The sequence below is a fragment of the Cyprinus carpio genome, chromosome B20, assembly GCF_018340385.1.
Source record: "Cyprinus carpio isolate SPL01 chromosome B20, ASM1834038v1, whole genome shotgun sequence".
Lineage (NCBI taxonomy): Eukaryota > Metazoa > Chordata > Actinopteri > Cypriniformes > Cyprinidae > Cyprinus > Cyprinus carpio.
The window spans coordinates 6,997,717-7,017,177 of record NC_056616.1 but is presented as its reverse complement, the minus strand read 5'-3'; the positions used below and the strand labels follow the sequence as shown (position 1 = coordinate 7,017,177).

Below are 19,461 nucleotides of genomic sequence, written 5' to 3'. Positions count from 1 at the left end.
TGCGAACAGCAGTCCTGCTGTGAATTACTGTCATCCCTGTGTAACAAACTCTGAAATCTGCTTTTCATGGTCAGAGTTCCCAGCAATGGTTACCATGACAACTCTGTGTTATATCTCATTCTCTTTGATATACTGCAATGGATTATGGGCCCCGGGCATTATGTAAGAGGAGATTTAACGCTAAAGGTGTTTCCTGCTCTGATTTCTCCTCTGGCACGTTAGCATCTTTGCTTTAATTTGTCATTTACTGATATTAAGCTGTTATCCCAGATGATGAGAACACATGGTTTGGATGATGCTACATTAGACTGGCTGATTGTATATCTCTTACACACTGAAAAAGAAATAAGTGCATTTTAATATTGGTCTAATCAAAAACCATGTTTTCTTTTTAGTTTGTCTAAATCAAATTTGTAGTTCTAAAAAGTATTTTATTGGTTTTTGTTGCTTTAAATAAAATGAATGGGAAAAAGACTTCCGGAACCAGTGCCACTGAAAAAGTTGGTGGGCACTAATGCACTCCATAGACAATTTAACTTTTGCTTACAGTGAAATCACGGTGTTTATACATACAGTATATAACAAATAAGAGTATTTAAAGGGGTCATGAACTGGGAAATCAAATTTCCCTTGATCTTTTGAAATTTAAAAGGTCCCTGTACTATAAAAACATCCATTAAGTTTCAGAACTTCAGAAAACCGGTTATATTGAAGCCGGTCTGCTAAAACGACAGCTTGTGGAGGGTACCATTCTATGATGTAAAAGTGTAGATAAGCAGCTCCTCCGCAGAAGAAGATCAACACCTGTTTCTACATCGCTGCCCCACCCACCGATTCACACATAGGTAACTAGGTCTTTTCTTTTAGCTTCACTTTACTGTGGATTCGTTTACAAACAAGGCAAAATTCGACGCAGGATTTACAGAAAGATTGAAACCAAAAAACGATTCTATGCCGACTATATTGGTTCTGACTGTAATGTTCCAACACACAAGTGTGAGTTATTATTATGTGGTCACTGTTGCTTTGTTTGTTATTATAGTTTGTTTATATGTACTGAGAATTTATGCGTTTTTAACCTTGATCACAGAAGCGCCCATCTATGAAGGGTGTACGCTGTCAAATATACACAACTGTTAGCCAATCGTAGCAGTGAGCGTTTACTTCCGAGTCTACAATCCGTCACGCCTATTCAAACAGAGCGTTCTAATTAGGGAGGTTAAAAACAAGACAGAAAATAGCCTATTACTTCTCAATTATCATGTTTTTTGACAAAAAAATCCTGATTACATTATAAGTGAACATCAGAGAACAGTACAAAATATTAAAAAAGGCAGTTCATGACTTAACAAATGAGAGTATTTTATTTTTATGTTGGTGCAAAGTATTTTTATTTTATTTTTTCAGTGCATCCTGGTGACTGTTTCTCACACAAAGCTTTCTACGGCTTTAGAAGTCTCCTAAAACAGACTTCAGTGCTACATTTTTCTTTGAAAAGAAGCTGAAACAGACCAACAGAGTGGTTGGTTAAAATTGTTCTGTCAGTCATAAGACTGCGGGTTTCAGCCACGATCCATGCAAATCCATGTGAACTATCGCCACTGTGCTCTTGAGCAAACAATTTAACCTTCTGCTTGATCAAGGTGAATTTCAAGGTGTGTGCTGTAAGTTGCTTTGGATAAAAGCATCCATACTTGTAACTAAACTACTGATTTGTGCTCTCCAGGGAGTGCAAGGCATCTCTTTTTAATGTGTTGTGCTTGTTGAATTCAATTTGATCAGGTTTCCCAAATGTTAAATCATAAATATGCAAACCCCTTTTTTTCTTGTGGTCACAATTATTTTTAAAGAATTGAAAGAAGATTCCTTTTTCTGTCAACATTAGTTTAACTCACAATCAAAGCTTATAAAATATCATGTATTGCAAAGAGAGAGAGAAGTTTCCTGCAGGATCCCATTAGTAAGAACAAGAGAGTCGATCTGAAAGACAGTTAAATATTATTACCTTTTTTGTGATATATTTGGACATGGTTTCACATTAGTATAAAGCGAGGAGCTCTTATAATACGTGGAGAGAGATAACTATTAGCATTCCCATTCATTTCAGTGTCAGTGGAACAGAAGTACATGTTTGGTAATTAGGCATTTTTGCTCATGGGCACTTAGGTATGGATACATGTGACTAATCATTGTAAATCTGCAGGAAAATTGCACCCAGTTCTGATTGGGTGATGGCAACACAAGAAATTGCACATTTCCAAACCCTTTACCAACAAATTTCCTGTAGTGTGACATAAAATGGCAGTCAAAGGGGTCATATGATGTGATTTAAATTTTTCATTTCTCTTTGGAGTGTTACAAGCTCTTGGTGAATAAAGAAGATCTGTAAAGTTGCAAAGACAAAAGTCTCAAATCCAAATAGATATTCTTTATAAAAGTTAAGAGACAACCACACCCCCCTAAACTCCTCGTTTAAACAAGCCCCCACGTCTATGTCAGGATGTGGGAAGATTTGCATAATGCCACCCAAATGTTCACGTAAAGAAAGAAGGTGCATCTTTTATTCTCGCTGTTGCCGCCACCGCCATGTTGTGGAGACGCTGTGTGTTTCATTGTGAAAGTGAAACTACTTTGTTTGGTCTTCCAAAAGGGGACACAACTAGAAATCAGTGGTTAAGTTGTATTTACATCATTGTTCCAGAACAGTTCAACCCAAATATTCAGATGTGTGCAGCGCATTTTACGGAGGACAAGGAATGTTTCCAAAGACCGCGGGCAGGGTGGCCACTCATGACCGCACCTCAGCAGGTGAGCGATGCGTCCGTTGCTAGCGTTACACGGTGACAAGGAGCTCCCAGCACCGGGCCCTGATTCAAGAACCAAAGTCTCAAACCCAGCTCCCCCATGTGGGCAAGAATGACATCTCGATGTCGAACTGCCATCTGCTCTGATTGAGCTAAATTCAACCAATAGTCGATATAATTTAGTATGCGGATGCCCTGCAGTTGCAGTGGAGCCAGAGCAGCATCCACACACTTCGTAAATGTGCGGGGTGAGAGTGCAAGGCCGAAGCTACGCCCCCTAAAGCGAATCTCAGAAACTTCCTGTGTTGTGGAAGGATGGAGACATTGAAGTATGCATCTTTGAGATCTATCATGACAAATCAGTCCTCGGACCTGATTAGAGATACAACATGCTTGATGGAGAGCATTTTGAAATTCAGCCTCATAACTGAGCGATTTAACTGACGTAGATCTATGATCGGACGAAACCCCCCATCCTTCTTTGGAACTATGAAATACCGGCTGTAAAACCCGGATTCCCTGTCTTGAGGAGGGACCACCTGGATGGCATCCTTCCTTAATAGGGTATTCACTTCTTGTTCCATAACCAGAGCCTGCTCAGGTCCAACTAACATTGGGATAACCCCGTTGAATATCGGCGGTGGAGAGCCAAACTGAATGTAATAACCTCTTTCTACTGTGTGCAGGACCCATTGAGATACATTTGGAAGTAGTTCCCACGCTGCTAAATAATCAACTAAGGTTATCAGTCTCTCGAGACTGACCTCTGGTGTTATCTAGGCAGGGGCCAACGATCAAACTGGTTTTGAGACCCCCAAAGGGGTTGTGAACCTCTCAGTTCCGCTACGCTCGCAGGTGGAAAAGACTGAGAGCAGCTCTCTTGAAGCCGCTGCGCCTTGGAGCTCTGGCAGGGTTAGTAGACCGACTTCCCGAGGGCACTGAGGCGAGACGGGCACCCTGTGATGCGGTGTACCCTGCTCTACCCCAGCAGGGGCTGCCCTCTGAAGTCCTGAACCCCTTATGTCAGGACCTCCTGGCCGAGGACTTCTTCGCTTCGATGACTGCCCTTAGATCTAATTTGGGCTTAGAAGTCCCTGACCCAGAGCATCGCTGAGACTCTCGGTCCCGACACGGAGGAGCACGAGAGGCAACACTCTGTTTTTGTGCCTCGCGGTATGAGGAGCCGGTATGTGGCTGGGGCATCTCCCACCCAGATGCCCCATGAGAGCAGCGAGGGAGGAACTTATGGAACGCCGCCACTTGCTTGCTCCCTTGAGAGCCGACTCAGCATGCTTCAATCCCAGGCAGACCACACACAGACTGTGTGTATCCCCGCTTGTAATGTAGCGCGGGCAGGGAGGAACACACAATCTGAAGCGCTATCTGGAATCGCTCTTCAAATGTTCTTCTTTGCCTTGCTCTTAGACATGTTTCTGGAGCTCTAAGTGACAGACAACAGATTGCACACAATATTCAGAGTTGCTCACGCTAAAGGCATTCCCCATAGCGTTTTTGATGGAGCTCGAGTTCCTGAAGAGGAACAATAATGTACATTATGTGGAAAATAATGTGTTTTTTGAACCTTAAACCACATAAACACAATTCACAATTTCTAGATATTTGCCTCCAAATACACTCTGCACTTTGATATTTGGAATGAATGTGCACTTACAGGGCCCAATTTTAACAATCTTAGTGCACTTAGGGCATGTCCGAATCCACTTTTGCTGGATTAATAATGGGGGGGGGGGGGGAATGGTTGGCACACCAGGCACATGGTCCAAAAGGGTTGTACCTTGTCTCTTAAAGAGTCACTGTCTAACGTCATTGCATATTAAACAGTATCAATGCCTCCTCATAATTGCAGGTGAGTGCTTTGACAACATGAAAAAAAGGTCATTTCCAGACAAAGCATTGTAAAATCATTTACTTACAGTTTGTGATGCAGCTGCAGTCAGCTGTAGTACCACTTCATCTTTCAACACCTTGACACTGTTTCAAAAAAAAGAAAACTATCCACTTGGCCCTTACAGTGAGATCCTTCCAATATTTGTAAAAAGATTAGCTGTTTAAAAGCAAACGCATCAAAGCAAACATTTTTTTTAACTCCATTTGTCCTCTTGACGACTGATTTAAGCATGTGCACTGTGTCAGAAAGTGAACGTGCATCTGTATACTGTATCCATTGTAGACAAGATAGCAGCAGTGATTGCAATTTCTATTTGCTTTTGACGTGACACGACAGACACTCACATTTAGTGTAATCAAGTCGTGTGTTAGCTGGGTCAAGCCATTAAGCGACTAAACACCAGTGGGCGGGGACTATGGTGAGAAGATGACTATTTGTCGATTCGTCGAGTGTTTATGCAAATGTTTGTGCCCGGGAGATGCCATCTTGCACCTCACATCCAAAACGAGCTTGATTAAATAAATGTTTTGTTTATAATGAGGAGGTTGTTTTAAGCTATGAAACTTGCATGATGTATTAATGGTATAAAGACCTCTTATATGCCAAAAGATCAAGGCAAATTTGATTTCTCACGTCACAACCCCTTTAATATAACTTTAAATTATAAAACATTTTCATTTAATTGTAAATAAGATGCATGCAATTAAGTATCTGAAAACATTACATTTGTTTCACACTTAAATATTTTCTTTCAAATTATATTATTTCTGTAATAAGTAGCCTACTCTATTTGAAAGTACAGTATGCTAAAGTGTACTTATTTTTTCATAAGGGTAGGCTTAACTTAACTTAAAGCAAATAAAGATGTCTGGAGCTCTTTGGAAGTTTAGACCTGACCTGATCAGTTGGTTGTATGGCTGATATTTTAGGCGGTGGTGTACCTCAGCATGTGGTGTGCAGTAGCAGCATTCTCTCGGCTTCTCTGTGGTGTGTGTAGACAGATACACTTAAGACTGAGAAAGGCCTTAGGGTGACAACTCGAATCACGTATGTTAGCTGCTAGTTCAATACAAGGAAACCTTACTTTTTATCCCAGACCACCAAAATGTCACTCTTGTGACTTTCTCACCTTTGAGGACTTGGAAATCTTTGTACACTATCACATTTTGAATATCACAAAACACTGAAGTAGATCCAACTACAATAGGTTTGATTTCAATGTCAAATGATTAAAAATGTAATAATTCATGGACTTAGTGACAGTGATTTGTTCAGAACACAAAATCAGTCAGGAGCTAAATGAGTCATTGAACTATTCATTCATCCGTTTTGTAAAAAGAAAAGGTGACTTTATGGCTGATTCATTGAACTATTCATTCAAATTATTCTTTCAAAAATGCTGATTCATTCAGAAATGAGTCAAGTGTCTGTCTGACTGAGTGAGTCATTGAATAATTCACTTAACTGATTTGTTCAAAAAAGTAATTCAGAAACCCAACAAGTGACTGTCTGTGTCCGAAAGCAGAGTAGGTACTTCTCTGAGCAAGTAATAAAATATGTTCTTTATCAGGGGTGTCCAGTCCTGCTTCTGGATGGCCAACATCCAGCAAATTTGACCTCTAACCATTTCTAGCACACTTGCTTGGAAGTTCGTAGTAATTCTGTAGACCTTGATTAGCAGATTCAGCTGTGTTTTATTAGGATTGATGCTAAAATCTACTGAAGGCCTGTTTCACACTGCAAGCTTGATCTTTGCGTCAGTTTTGCATCAACTTCACATCAGCGTAACTACATCGTCACTGCAGCTGCAGACTCGCGAGAGTATTCACACTGGAAGTGTTTGTACAGCATCACAGCAGCAGCTTCAAAGTTACATATTTCTTTACAAAGACACCTATGAATTTGTTTTTAGAAATTGGTCATTTATAAACTTGATAGTCATGAAAGTTTGTTAGGGGGATTCACCTTAATATGTGGATTTGCATGTAAATGGTAAACAACTAACACAGCCAAGAAAACAGATCCGATCATGTAGTTTCAGTCATACTGTACTTCGATATAGATAAGTTCTTCTTTTATATATATATATATATATATATATATATATATATATATATATATATATATATATATATATATATATATATTTATATACACCATTCACATAAACTTTCACACAAACTGAATAATTAAAAAACAAGTTCAAAAGGGTAAATGCTCTATACATATTTGATTTTTCTTTTCTGTTCTGGTATAGTCCAATTCTTGTTAAAACACACTAGACATGTTTTTTTTTTTCTTTTTGTGTGAAATCATATTTGTTTTGTTCATCAAAAGTGTGCTTTCATTTTAATTGAGCATGAACAGTGCAGCAAAAATAGATTTGGCATTGAAATATTCCTTCACTGCTACGCATGCAACGCTCCTGCTTGATGCTCTTATTTGTCACTGAAAAAAATATGCACTGCTCACATTTGTGGTGTGAAACCAGCTGAACAAACCAGAAACAGGTTTGAACACCCTTGTTCTATATATTATAAATGTGTAGTACAGTATGAATGTAATCCAGACGTTCCACTTTTTCCTGTTGTCATGTTAACATGTATTTCAATCTAGCTACTGCATTCAACTGATTCAATGAAAATCTATGTCCTTCTTACATAAACTACCTTTTATAATCCTTCCAAGACATTGCTAGTAACGCAATGTTTTTGAATTAGTAACAGGAGCTTGAATTAATCTAGCAACTAGAGTTTATGAAAGGTTCAAATCACATTGTTTGCATTAGCTGAAGCGAAAGTTATTTTCTTTCCAATATCAAAATGCAGTTATACAGGTTTTGAATGACTTGAGTGTAAGTAAATGTTGACAGAATTCTTATTTTAATCACCTTGTGTAAAGTAATGAACTCTCTGAAAGAGATAAATGCTGTCTTGAAAAAAAAGTTATGTTATGAAACTCTAGATGGCACAGGCCGATGATATTCACAGCGTTAAACTACTTGGCACAAGCTGATTGGTTCATGTTGCATACACAGCCAGTAAGTTTACTGCTTTACATTTTAATGGCTGGTTAACATTCTCTAGAGCAGTGGTTCTCAATCCTGGTCCTGGAGAACCCCCAGCACAGCACATTTTAGATTCAAACACACCTGATTCAACTCATCAGCTCATTAGTGAAGACTCCAAGACCTCAAATATGTGTGTCAGATAAGTGAGACACCAAAAATGTGCAGTGATTGGGGTTCTCCAGGACCAGGATTGGGAACCACTGCTCTAGAGCATTTTGCAGCGCACCTTCAGAGTTCCTCTGAAATCCTTCACCTTCCCCAGCTTCACTTGTGTAGATCTGCTACAGGTTATTATATATGCTACTTGTGCAGCAGCATTATGCCTTAAATACTCACAGCCATATATGCAATGGCAGTAGCAAGTAGCGATGTGACGTTTGACATAGAGGCTTCGAAGCTTGTATCAAAAAAACGAAACATCTCACAGTGAAACACTGTAGCGGAACTTGATTCGTTATTGCACACAACCACGTGACTGCTTCGAATTCTGCTTCAAATAACGTGAACCACTTGCTCAGTGTCAAATGTCACTCATGTCTTTGAAAAGAATAAATCATAATATGAATAAATATGTGCATGTTTAGTTTTGTGCATGTTCATTTTGTATTAATTCCTGGTTCACAGACATTTTAACTGACCATTCTATGATAATCTTTGTTTATTTTGATCATATGCCCACATCCTTGCCTATTTTTTCCACAAATTTATTCACAGACTCATTTATTCATATTGTGTAATACAATGACTGACATGCAGACTTATTTATATAGACTTCATGCTTTATACAGGTTTCATAGCACAAACTAGTTTATTATCTGAAACAGTCCAAAAATGTCCGGGCCGTCTGGGACTCAAAGGCAGCTTTTTCCACCTTTTGACCACAAGATGTCATTAGTGTGCACTGTCTTGAAAAGCTTTGCCTAATACGATAGACTTATGTAGAAAGTTCGGTGCTTCGCAAAGCTTCATTTGTCCATCACTAGTAGCAAGTTCCTGTACTTGCTTTGCAACAGCAACAATAATCTACAACAACAGCAATGACCAACAGCAGTATAGCAGATCTATTCTGCCAAGTCCAAGTAGATTAACATTGTCATATCCATTTCCATGCTGAAATCTTTTGGGAGTTGTCAAGATAGAAATAAAGTTGAGGCTAATCTAGTAAAACTGCTCACCTTTAATGTCCTTCTCTTTATTCCAGACCAGCAGTATTCCCCCTGGTCACCATCCCGAGATTTCAATGAGGATAGTAGCCTCACTCCACCCAGGAACATGAAGGGCTTATCAGGTGGTCGTGCACCGCACCAGATTCCCACACTGCCCCCGTGTGGACTGGCGGAGTGCGAGCATCTCCATGACCTACATGGCATGCATGTGTCCGATCTGCGCCACTCCTACCTGCTCAGCCCCACGGAGACCTGCGCCATGGACTTCCATCACCGTCTTTCCCCCCGCAGCTCCATTCATTCCGACTGCATGATCATGTCACCCGTGGCGCTAACTTCCACTGCCCCCACCGACCATGTCTCCAGCAGCACCTTTCCCAGAATGCACTACAGTTCGCAGTACTACGACCCAGCTGCCCGGGAAGACTGTGCAGCCATCACCACCTCAGCCACATCCGCCGCCATCGCTGCTGCAACATCTGCCTCTCACCATGTCAGCAGCAAGAGCAACCGCATCCCCGCAAACCTGCTGGACCAGTTCGAAAAACAGCTTCCACTTCATCGTGACGGCTTCCACACACTCCAGTACCAACGCACATCTGCCGCCACAGGTGGGGAACAGCGCAGTGAGAGCCCTGGTCGCATCCGACACCTGGTGCACTCCGTCCAAAAGCTCTTCACTAAGTCCCACTCACTGGAGGGATCGTCCAAGATGAATGGCACCAAAGGTGACAGTGGAGGTGGGGGAAGCCATCACCATCACCACAGCAATCATCACTCATCCAAGCATGGCAGCAAGCGCAGTAAAAGCAAGGAGCGCAGGCACCGGTCAGGGACAGGGGGCTGGTGGAGCTCGGATGACAACCTAGACAGCGACAGCACCTACCGCACGGCCAGCGCCTTGAGCCGCCACCATTATGAGCACGTCGGCCACAGTTTCCCAGAATCCATGCACACACACTTTGGAGACCACTCTCTCAAAACCTCCAAAAGCAACAATGACGTCAAGTGTTCAGCCTGCGAGGGCTTGTCCATGACACCTGAGGGGAAGTTCATGAAGAGGAGTTCCTGGTCAACGCTCACCGTCAGCCAGGCCAAAGAGGCCTACCGAAAGTCCTCCCTAAACCTAGAGAAGCCCATGATGCATCAGGACCTTAAACCATCGTTCCGGGCCTCACACTACCTACAGGTGAGTCATGGCTTTCTTAAACATATCCACTTCCATCCTTGAGAAGATGATATGATGGTGCCCCAAATGCCTTTCAGAAATGAACCAGTAGTTATATGATGGGAAAGATGTACAGTTGGTTTAATGGTTTCCTTTTACATGACAGTGTCTTCATGGAGGAAATTAGTAATTGTATTGCAGGTGTCCAACATACGTATATCTGTTTGATTTGGGGGTAGATTGTGACAAAACATTCCCTTAGAAATTGAATGACAAGATGACAATATGTTCATTTTATTCATATGTAATGAAAATCATTTTGTGATATCCTTCCTGTAGCTCAAACAGTAGAGCATGGTGCAAGCAATGCCAAGGTCTTGATTTCACTTCTGAGGAAAAGCAAGAACTGATAAAAACCTACCCCACAATACTGGATTTTGGGTCCAAGGTGCGGCTATAAACCCAATGCATACTCAATGCAAGTAACTAAATGCCACTGAAGTGTAATTTCATTTATTTTTATTGCATTTTAGCATTGTTGCAAGGGGTATAAATTGTTATTAGTGTAAAATCTCACATTATTAGTGTCTTCTTTTAGAGTCACTTTTCTCTATTAGTTAAACCACTGTCCTGGTAGAGCAACAGTTTGATGAGAATCCAGGCAAGTGAGTTAAATATGTTTATGGCAAATTGCCTGAATAACAACACATTTTGTTTAATGGCACATGTATTTGAAAGTAACTCTATTGAGTACTGTGGTTTGTTACCAATGGTCAGACCAATTCAAGACCATTGACACGCAGACTGTTTCGTCACTAGTTTAAACCCAAGGGGTGATTCATGAACTGGAGATTTCTGATGGTGCCCTTGAGCAAAGGACTTTACCCCAGGTTACTTTATGGTGATTGTTCTTATAATAAAATTAGTCTTTTAATGAGAAACACATGAATGTTTAATTTATAATGGCCCCTTAGATGACAAATCTGCTTGTTTTGAGTGTCTCTAAGGAGAAGCTGTCTGTATCGTCCAATTTCTTTTACTGAAACAGATGTGTGTGGGGCAAAATGCAATTGAATCCAGTAACTGATTATCTAGTGTTATTGTTTAAGGCCTATGGGAACCATTGATGCCTAAGGAGGGATCAATAGAAACAGGATCCGTGATGTAGTGTAAGACTGAGCCGTTAAAGCATGTGGTAGTGAACTTTTATTTGATAGATGGCTAGATGTTTGAAATATTTTTCATTAAATAAATGCTATGATATACATTTCATTTCAACGTAAGTTTTGTTTTGTGCAATAATGCCAGAGGAAATAATTAGGGGAAATAATTAACTGCATTGGCTTTTAAGTTTTTTTCTGTTTTGTCGGTAAGTGCCAGAAGAGGGACTTTTATGTTGACAGTGCAAAAAATGCCAGCATGTCTTAACAGTCAAAAATATCCATATTAGTATAACACTGATTTAATATAGGAGATTTTAACATATCTGTCAAAACAGATGTCGTACTGGAATGTAAGGACAATTTGAGTGCATTGCATTGTGGTATATATTATTTCACACATGTGCTTTGTTGTATACTGCCTCTGATTCTCATTCTGAATTATGGCATGAAGCACACACATAGGTCATGCTGACAGCTATACAATTATTCAACTAATATGTTCCTGACATCTAACTGACATCTTCCTCCTTGAAGGTTAATTATGGCATAAGTACCAGTGGTCTCCTTGTTCTGAGGAGCTATACCTTGTACAAATCATCAGCTCATACAGTACAGCATTGTCATGTTTGCATAGGAAAAAAATGAAGCCTGTCTTCTTGCTGACCTTATCAGAGACTGTCAGTGCTCAAGAGAGATGACAGACTGGCTGAGTTGTAAGTGACATGAAACTGGATACACTGACTAATTAACCATTCAGGAATAACCGTGAACTTCAAATGTAATTTAATTATAAGTCAGCTGTGTTCCAGTGTGCTTAACCAGATAGATGTGTTTTACATGCATGGTTTGTAACAGTTTAATATGAAAACCTGTAAAGGTTAGGCTTTGTGGGAATTTAAATTAAGCTGATAAGTAAGAAATGTCCAGGCAAGCTGTCTCAAATGTTTCTTCTAAAATCCCTCTTTCCCATTGTCTAGCCAAATTCTTACCTGTTTCATTTATGTATGACTGACAAATACGAATCACATAATCAGATAAACTAATAAATCAAGTTTATTGGTTTATTTTAAAACTGTGTATTCAAATAGATTTCTGGAACTAGAAATCCACTGCCCAGTTTTCAAAGTTATCAAGACAGTTTCATTAAGTTACTAGAACGTTGTTATTATTATTACTGGTTGCATTTTAAATTATCTTTCATTAATAAATCATCATTTATTTAAACTGGTAACAGGTCTGGCTCATTCTTTAGAATGTGGATGGGAAGGCAATTTAAATACTTAAATCTTAAAATCAGGCCTAAATTTTATTTGAGTGTGGTGGTTTGATCTTGGAAGCATACTGTTTGATTTAACTGTTTTGCATATTTTGTTATCTTGGCAAATCTGAGAACAGTTTGGGACATTATTCAGATCTGTTTTGAAACTCAAGATTATCAGGGCCTTTCTCTCAACTGTACTGAAAAGACCAGTTTGGCATGAATTTTTATGCTGGTGGAGCAGCACAGCCATGTTATTCACCACCAAAATGTAGTCTGTTTTTGGTAAAGCTGGTTTACCAAGGAAATCTGGGAAAGAAGAGTTAAAATGTCTTTGGCTAAACAGCCCCCTGATTAATCAGCTAGCTTTACAGCTCTGTGAAGTGAATGAATGATGCAGTCATCATTTCAACATCTGATGGTTTTATCTCATTTAGATTCTTCTAATCCTGCTCTTGAGTGGAGTTATATCTTGATCTGCACTTCCTCACTGTCAGTGAATAATAAATGTTCATTTACAGTTTATGAGTGTGTTGTCTGTAGTGCCTCCTTGTGTTAGAATAATGTACTGAAACCCGGCTAACACTCCTCTGGAAGAAGATAAGAAAATTAATGATATAAATGTCCAGTTAGAGACGTTCCAGTTTGTTCCTGTTTTACCAGATTTAAGGTTGATTTGTGTGATATACAGAGAAATGCTGAGGAACAGCAAATAGCTTTTATGCTTTTGAAATTGGAGATTTTGCTAACTGACTCGATTGAATGCTAATTGACTGTGTCAGTCTTGAAATAATGAAATAAAACAACAGCACATAGTGTGCTTCAGTTCTTAAAAATATAAAAATTTACTTGCAGGTGATATTATATTAATGAAATAAAAGGCTACTTAAAGGGATAGGTCACCCCAAAATTCACTCTATTGTGCTCAACAGAAAAAAAGAAAGAAAAAGAAACTCATACCGGTTTAGAACAACTTGAGTAAATGATGACAGAATATTTAGTGAACTATCCCTTTAAGTGGCCTTAAAGAGTACAATTTGTGACTATGCTTTATTTATTGACTTAAGTAGACTTTTAAAATTGCACTGTAATAATGTCACTTATTTTGATTTGTTTACTAAACTAAAACTAAAACACATACTATAATATACTATATTTTACTAAATTGCAATTACAAATGTGTAATCACAAGTAAATTTAAATGCATGACATACAAGTTACATACATCAAAGTATATTTTAATTCACCATAAAAGACAGCGGAAGTAACTATGCAGTTGCATATAAAGATGAACTGAAGTCCTTCTTAAGCAGGTCAGAGAAGCACTCTTATGTTTAACTATTTACATTTAATATAAATTCAAACTATATATTGTTATTTAATTGTAAATAACATGCAGTTAAGTGTCCAAAAACATTATATTCAGTTTGTACTTAAGTATGTGTTATTTCCCTAATAAGTTACTACTTATTTTTCACAAGGCACTAATTTAATACATTCCCTTTCTTCGTAGTTCAGTGTTAAAAGTGTAATGTTTCAGGCTGACTTTTTAAGAACTTAAAAGTCTCATATCATGAGGAATCCAATTTTCGTTCATCTTTTGAAATGAAAAAGCTTGATGTATTATGATAATATACTGTAATTTTCAGGACTTCCTCCCTAGTTTATTGGAACTAAACTGCAAAAATGACTGTTAACTTCACACACAGACATCACACAGATAAATGCATCAACACATCATCCAAAAAGTGACCGATAGGACAGGGTGGGAAATTTTAAGGGTAAAAAACTAAAAAAGTGAAATGAAGCATATGAAAAGAGATATTCTAAAACAATTTGAGGTAGAACAAAAAAACCTGTTGTCTGTCACGCTCTGCTGAAGTGATGAATTGGTGCTTTTCTCATGACGCTGTCTAGACATTGTCTTTGATTTGATCACAGTGATGTGCTTCAAAATCCAGTCAAGACACGGAGAACATTAAACTGCCAGCTGAATTAGTCTGACTCTGTTTAAAGGAACATTCTGGGTTCAATATCAGTCGACTGTATTTGTGGCATTATGTTGATTACCACAAAAATTATTTTGACTAATCTGTTCAAACCTTTGATAGAACTCTTGTTTTTAAGAACAAAAAATTGAGGTTACGGTGAGTCACAGTGAATTGGACCTATTTTTGGGGGGATTAAAGAGCAGAAATGTGAAGCCTGTAATATTATTTAAGTACATTTAATTCTTCTGTTAAAAACTTCTGTATTATTTGATTTGTAAAGCTGTTTAAGTAATCATTTTAACAGTTGATTTAAGCCTCTAGGCCTGTATTTGGGCCTCTAGGACTGTAGTTGTAAAATTTGATATAAAAGGTTTTTATTTTTCACTCTAAAATCATTTTACCCACATATCATTTACATCTTAATTCTGTACCACTGTGAACAGGAAAACTATCTTTGAGTTCATTTAGATGTCCAAATGGATTAATTGTTTATTCCATCTATTTCAACCAATTTGACCCATTTAGGGCGATTTGTGACCTGATTGTGTACATGATAGGTTAGCATTATAACATTGACTGATCAGCCAAACTCAGCAACTTGGAAGCACTGACTCCTCTCATGTAGCTTTGGGTTGTATTTTGCGGTTACAGCGTTCACAGTCATGCTGAAGCACCACCCTTTGACACTTCATCTGCTGGTGGCACTGCTGGAAAATTATGGAAAATTCATATCTATTTACTTTTTCACATACTTTTTTGTGGATAAACATCCATTGACATGCTTGCTGGCTTACATCCAGAAAGTATAATGCATTTTAAAGGATGTAGGCGTATCTACCCACCACAATCCAGTCTGATGCTCTGTGCTGAATTTTAATGTAAATGATTCTATAGGACCATATGAGATGGAGTTCTACCGGCGATAGAGTCTACTACTGTACTCTATATAGTAATAATAATTTTGGGTAATCATGGCTAAATGGTGTTGTTAGGCATGACAGTTCAAAGTATTCACTAATGTAGCAAATTATTTGGTATCCATCCACTAGAACAATTTTTCCAAATGAGGGAACTTCAGAGGGTTCACATAAGAATGTAAAATTAAAATACGCCAATGTGGCTCTTAAAAGAACTCTTGGAAATGTTGTTGTGATAAAGCGTAGTGTGAAATCAAATTAAATAACTGTTACATGTTCAGCTTACAGTGTTTCCAGAGTCTGTGTGCTTCTCATGAACTCTGTGTGAGTTTAACCTGCATTTTTTTGAGAACGCAGTGTGCTCCAGGTTCATCTCATTTATGCATTTGTAAAAATTTCCAATGTTTCTGTGGATATAAGTTTACAGCATTTCACCAGTATTCCACCAAAATAAAAGTGTTGACCCCAAAATTAAGATTCTGTCAACAATTACTCACCCTCATGTCGTTCCAAACCTTTAAGACCTTTGTTCTTCTTCAGAACACAAATTAGGATATTTTTGATGAAATCTGGGTGCTTTCCATAGATAGCTAGGCAACTAAAACAATCAAGGCCCAGAAAGGTAGTAAGGACATCATTAAAATAGTCCATGTGACATCAGTTGTTTAACCATAAGTTTATGAAGCTACGAGAATACATTTTATGCGCAAAGAAAACAAATAATGACTGTATTCAACAATTCTTCTCTTCCGTGTCATTCTCCACTGCATTCTAGACAGTAGCATAACACATGTGTGTGATGCTGCTGATGCAGGAGCTGTACCTGGTTTACAAGCAGAGAAATGCCCATCGTTGTGACACTGTCGTGAATGGCAGCGGAGACTGACCAGAAGAAAAGAAATAATTGAATAAAGTCATTATTTTTTATTATTATCATTATTATTTTTTGCGCATAAAAAGTTTTCTTGTAATTCTATAAAATTAGAGTTGAACCACTGATGTCACATGGACTATTTTAAAGATGTCCTTTTACCTTTCTGGGCCTTGAATATGGTTATAACATAGCTTTCGGATTTCATCAAAAATATCTTAATTTGTGTTCAGAAGATGAACGAAGATCTTACAGATTAAGAACGACATGAAGGTGAGTAATTAATGACAGAATTTTCATTTTTGGGTGAACTTAATCATAATGACATAAATCTTAGTAAGGTAACTAGTCAAAACCAAAAATTATTCAGACACCAGATATATATACACACACACACACACACACACACACACACACACACACACACACATATATATATATATTGTGGGTGCAGGACACTATAGTTCATTTATGTAAGTGAGGATAGCAAAATAAAGTAAACTGTGACATCTCATACCCAAAAATTCTTCATACAGTGGACGACTACCAGTAAAACTGATAAAAATTTGGGACCAAAAATCATGACCTGACCATGTTTTGCTTAAGTGTTTTTTGCTTTGATTGCTAATGCTATCTTTTTACACCACAGACTGAACAAAGCATTTTTTAGTAATTGGTTGATCTAAATTGGTATTATCTAATGGTGTACTTAAATTTAACAGCTGACAGCTGACAGCTATTCAACCAAATTCATTCTCGATTCTTATTTTTGTATTTTATTACCATTTTCTACCAACATCAGAGAACCATCAACATGCAAATGTGTCAGGGAGTTGGGTGGTTAACCCTATGCATGGGTTATTGTATGTTTTAGCATTGCTGGAAACCTCTTCTGACCAATCAGAAGCCTGTTTTGTAATGCATATGAGCTCTTTTTCATTTATTTCAGATGCACATTTATTTATACTCATTGTGTCATCTTGTTGCAGTTCTGTATTTATGTCACTAAGTCTAGTCTTATGCAATATTTTGTAATCTACATTAAGTTGCTCAAAAATACAAACAATAGTATAATGCGTAATGTAATGACTGATGTGTCTGATGTCTGAACTGCGAGGTGAAATGTTTACTTGGATACATGTTTGCATAAATACTTTGTATTTAGGACATGATTTCATCTTATTACACAGTATAGTATGCAGATTATGGTTTGTGCGATGCCATTGGCCCACCAGTCTGTCACATGGCTTATAACCTGTTTGGGGTGTCCTGTTTCTAGAGAAAGTCATAAATAATGGCAGCACACATTACATGAATATGCATTTTATGGCGCTCTCAGAAATGTTTCCTTCTTAATCAATTGTCCAGTATGAACAATATCTATTTCTCATCTGAAGTCTTAGCTGCACTGTTGCATATGCATGCTGTATTCATACTTATTCATGTGTGGTTGCTATGGCTACATCCTACACAAATTTCTACCGTTATCCCTTGAAAACAAAACTGGAGGTGTTAACAAATGCTGTGTTCAGATGTAAGAGAATTTTTAAGGTTAAGAGGTCTTTAGGTTGCCTGACCCATTTTTTTTTTCTCACTGCAGATTTACTGCCAATAAGCTTGAGCACAGTGGTTTTATTATAACCGTGTTCTACGGCCAGAATATGACATTTAGAAAGAGCCATGAGCTGCATTCAGCAGAATATTTTAACCATATTATTTTAACCAAAGACAGTAGACGTAATTATGAAATTACATATTAAGATGTACTTATTGAGCACTCTAAAGGTCAGCTAATATAAATTTAAAATACAATTTTGTTTAATTGCATTTAAGTATCTAAAAAATACTACATTCAGTTCACACTTGAGTATATTCTTTTAAAGTGTATTATTCCAAAAGTGAAATTTTATATTGCTAAAATGTATTTCTTTTGATTGAACTATAGCTTCAGCATCTCATGACTGTAAATGACAAACATGAAGGCCAACAATTAAACGTGTTTAGTGTAAGATATTTTTAGCCATTTCTTGTAAAGCGCTGTTGCTTTTGAATTCCATGGTTTAATGTGTTATTTCACAAAGAACCATGTTCTGTATACAGAAATGGATTAAGCACTTAGACAACGAGTGACAACCTTCCGCAGTGTGTATGTGCTATTGCTAAAATTAATAAAATTACATAGCAACTCCAGCATCCCTCTATAAAATAATTGGCTTCCGAAAGCCGAGATTCATCACAAGCAAATGTTCTCTTACTGACATCGCCCTGAGAAACGATTACCGCCCTAATAGAGCTTTAGAGTATTTGAGAGTAGCTTCCGCTAGTCATTTATATCACTTTATATTCTCTTTGAACCTGCAGAATACAACCATGCTAAATCCCAGTCCATTTACTGACCTGATCGCTCTTTGATTGCCTCACAAAACAAACATATCTTTTCTTTTACGATATGTAGGTCGTGATGTATTGACATGTTAGTTAAAGAAATAAGTAAATGAGTTTACATAATTACTATCAAGAGACTGAAAAATTAGCTTGTGTGGGATCCAGGTTTTCTGTGGGAATCTGATCTCTGACTCAGCTCTTCATGTCCTCTTGCTAATTGGTCTCTGTTTTTGGAGGGCTATGAATGCCACTTAAAAATAAAATGACATGAAAAATATCATCTATCTATCTATCTATCTATCTATCTATCTATCTATCTATCTATCTATCTATCTATCTATCTATCTATCTATCTATCTATCTATCTATCTATCTATCTATCTATCTATCTATCTATCTATCTATCTATCTATCTATCTATCTATCCATCCATCCATCCATCCATCCATCCATCCATCCATCCATCCATCTATCTATGTAGTGTGTGTTCATTTGAAAATTAGTTTAATTTTTTGAATATTTTATTTATTTTTTATTTTAGTGTTTTTTTTTTGGTAACACTTTATTTGAACCCTTTAAATATATGTTATATAAAAAGTGTTTTAGTGCATTAATGCACCTTATAAAGCATTTTATGATCTCATGAACAATTGTAACCACAGTTATAATACTTTACTGTATATTCTACTTGTATATGTATTACAATTATAATTATAATTTATATATTCATTGTTATGCTTTTAGCATAATGCTTTATAA

The 19,461-nt window shown here is 37.6% G+C and overlaps 1 protein-coding gene across 8 annotated transcripts in view; it reads left to right on the top strand.

The window, feature by feature from the left end:
- Nucleotides 1–19,461, top strand: part of LOC109113829 (disks large-associated protein 2-like) — a 116,355-nt gene that overhangs the window by 44,394 nt on the left and 52,500 nt on the right. For all 8 annotated transcript variants that reach the window (XM_042747167.1, XM_042747171.1, XM_042747166.1 and 5 more), the window contains one exon: nt 8,985–10,138. In XM_042747167.1, the coding sequence (XP_042603101.1) occupies nt 8,985–10,138 (1,154 nt within the window). The remainder of the gene's footprint in view (nt 1–8,984; nt 10,139–19,461) is intronic.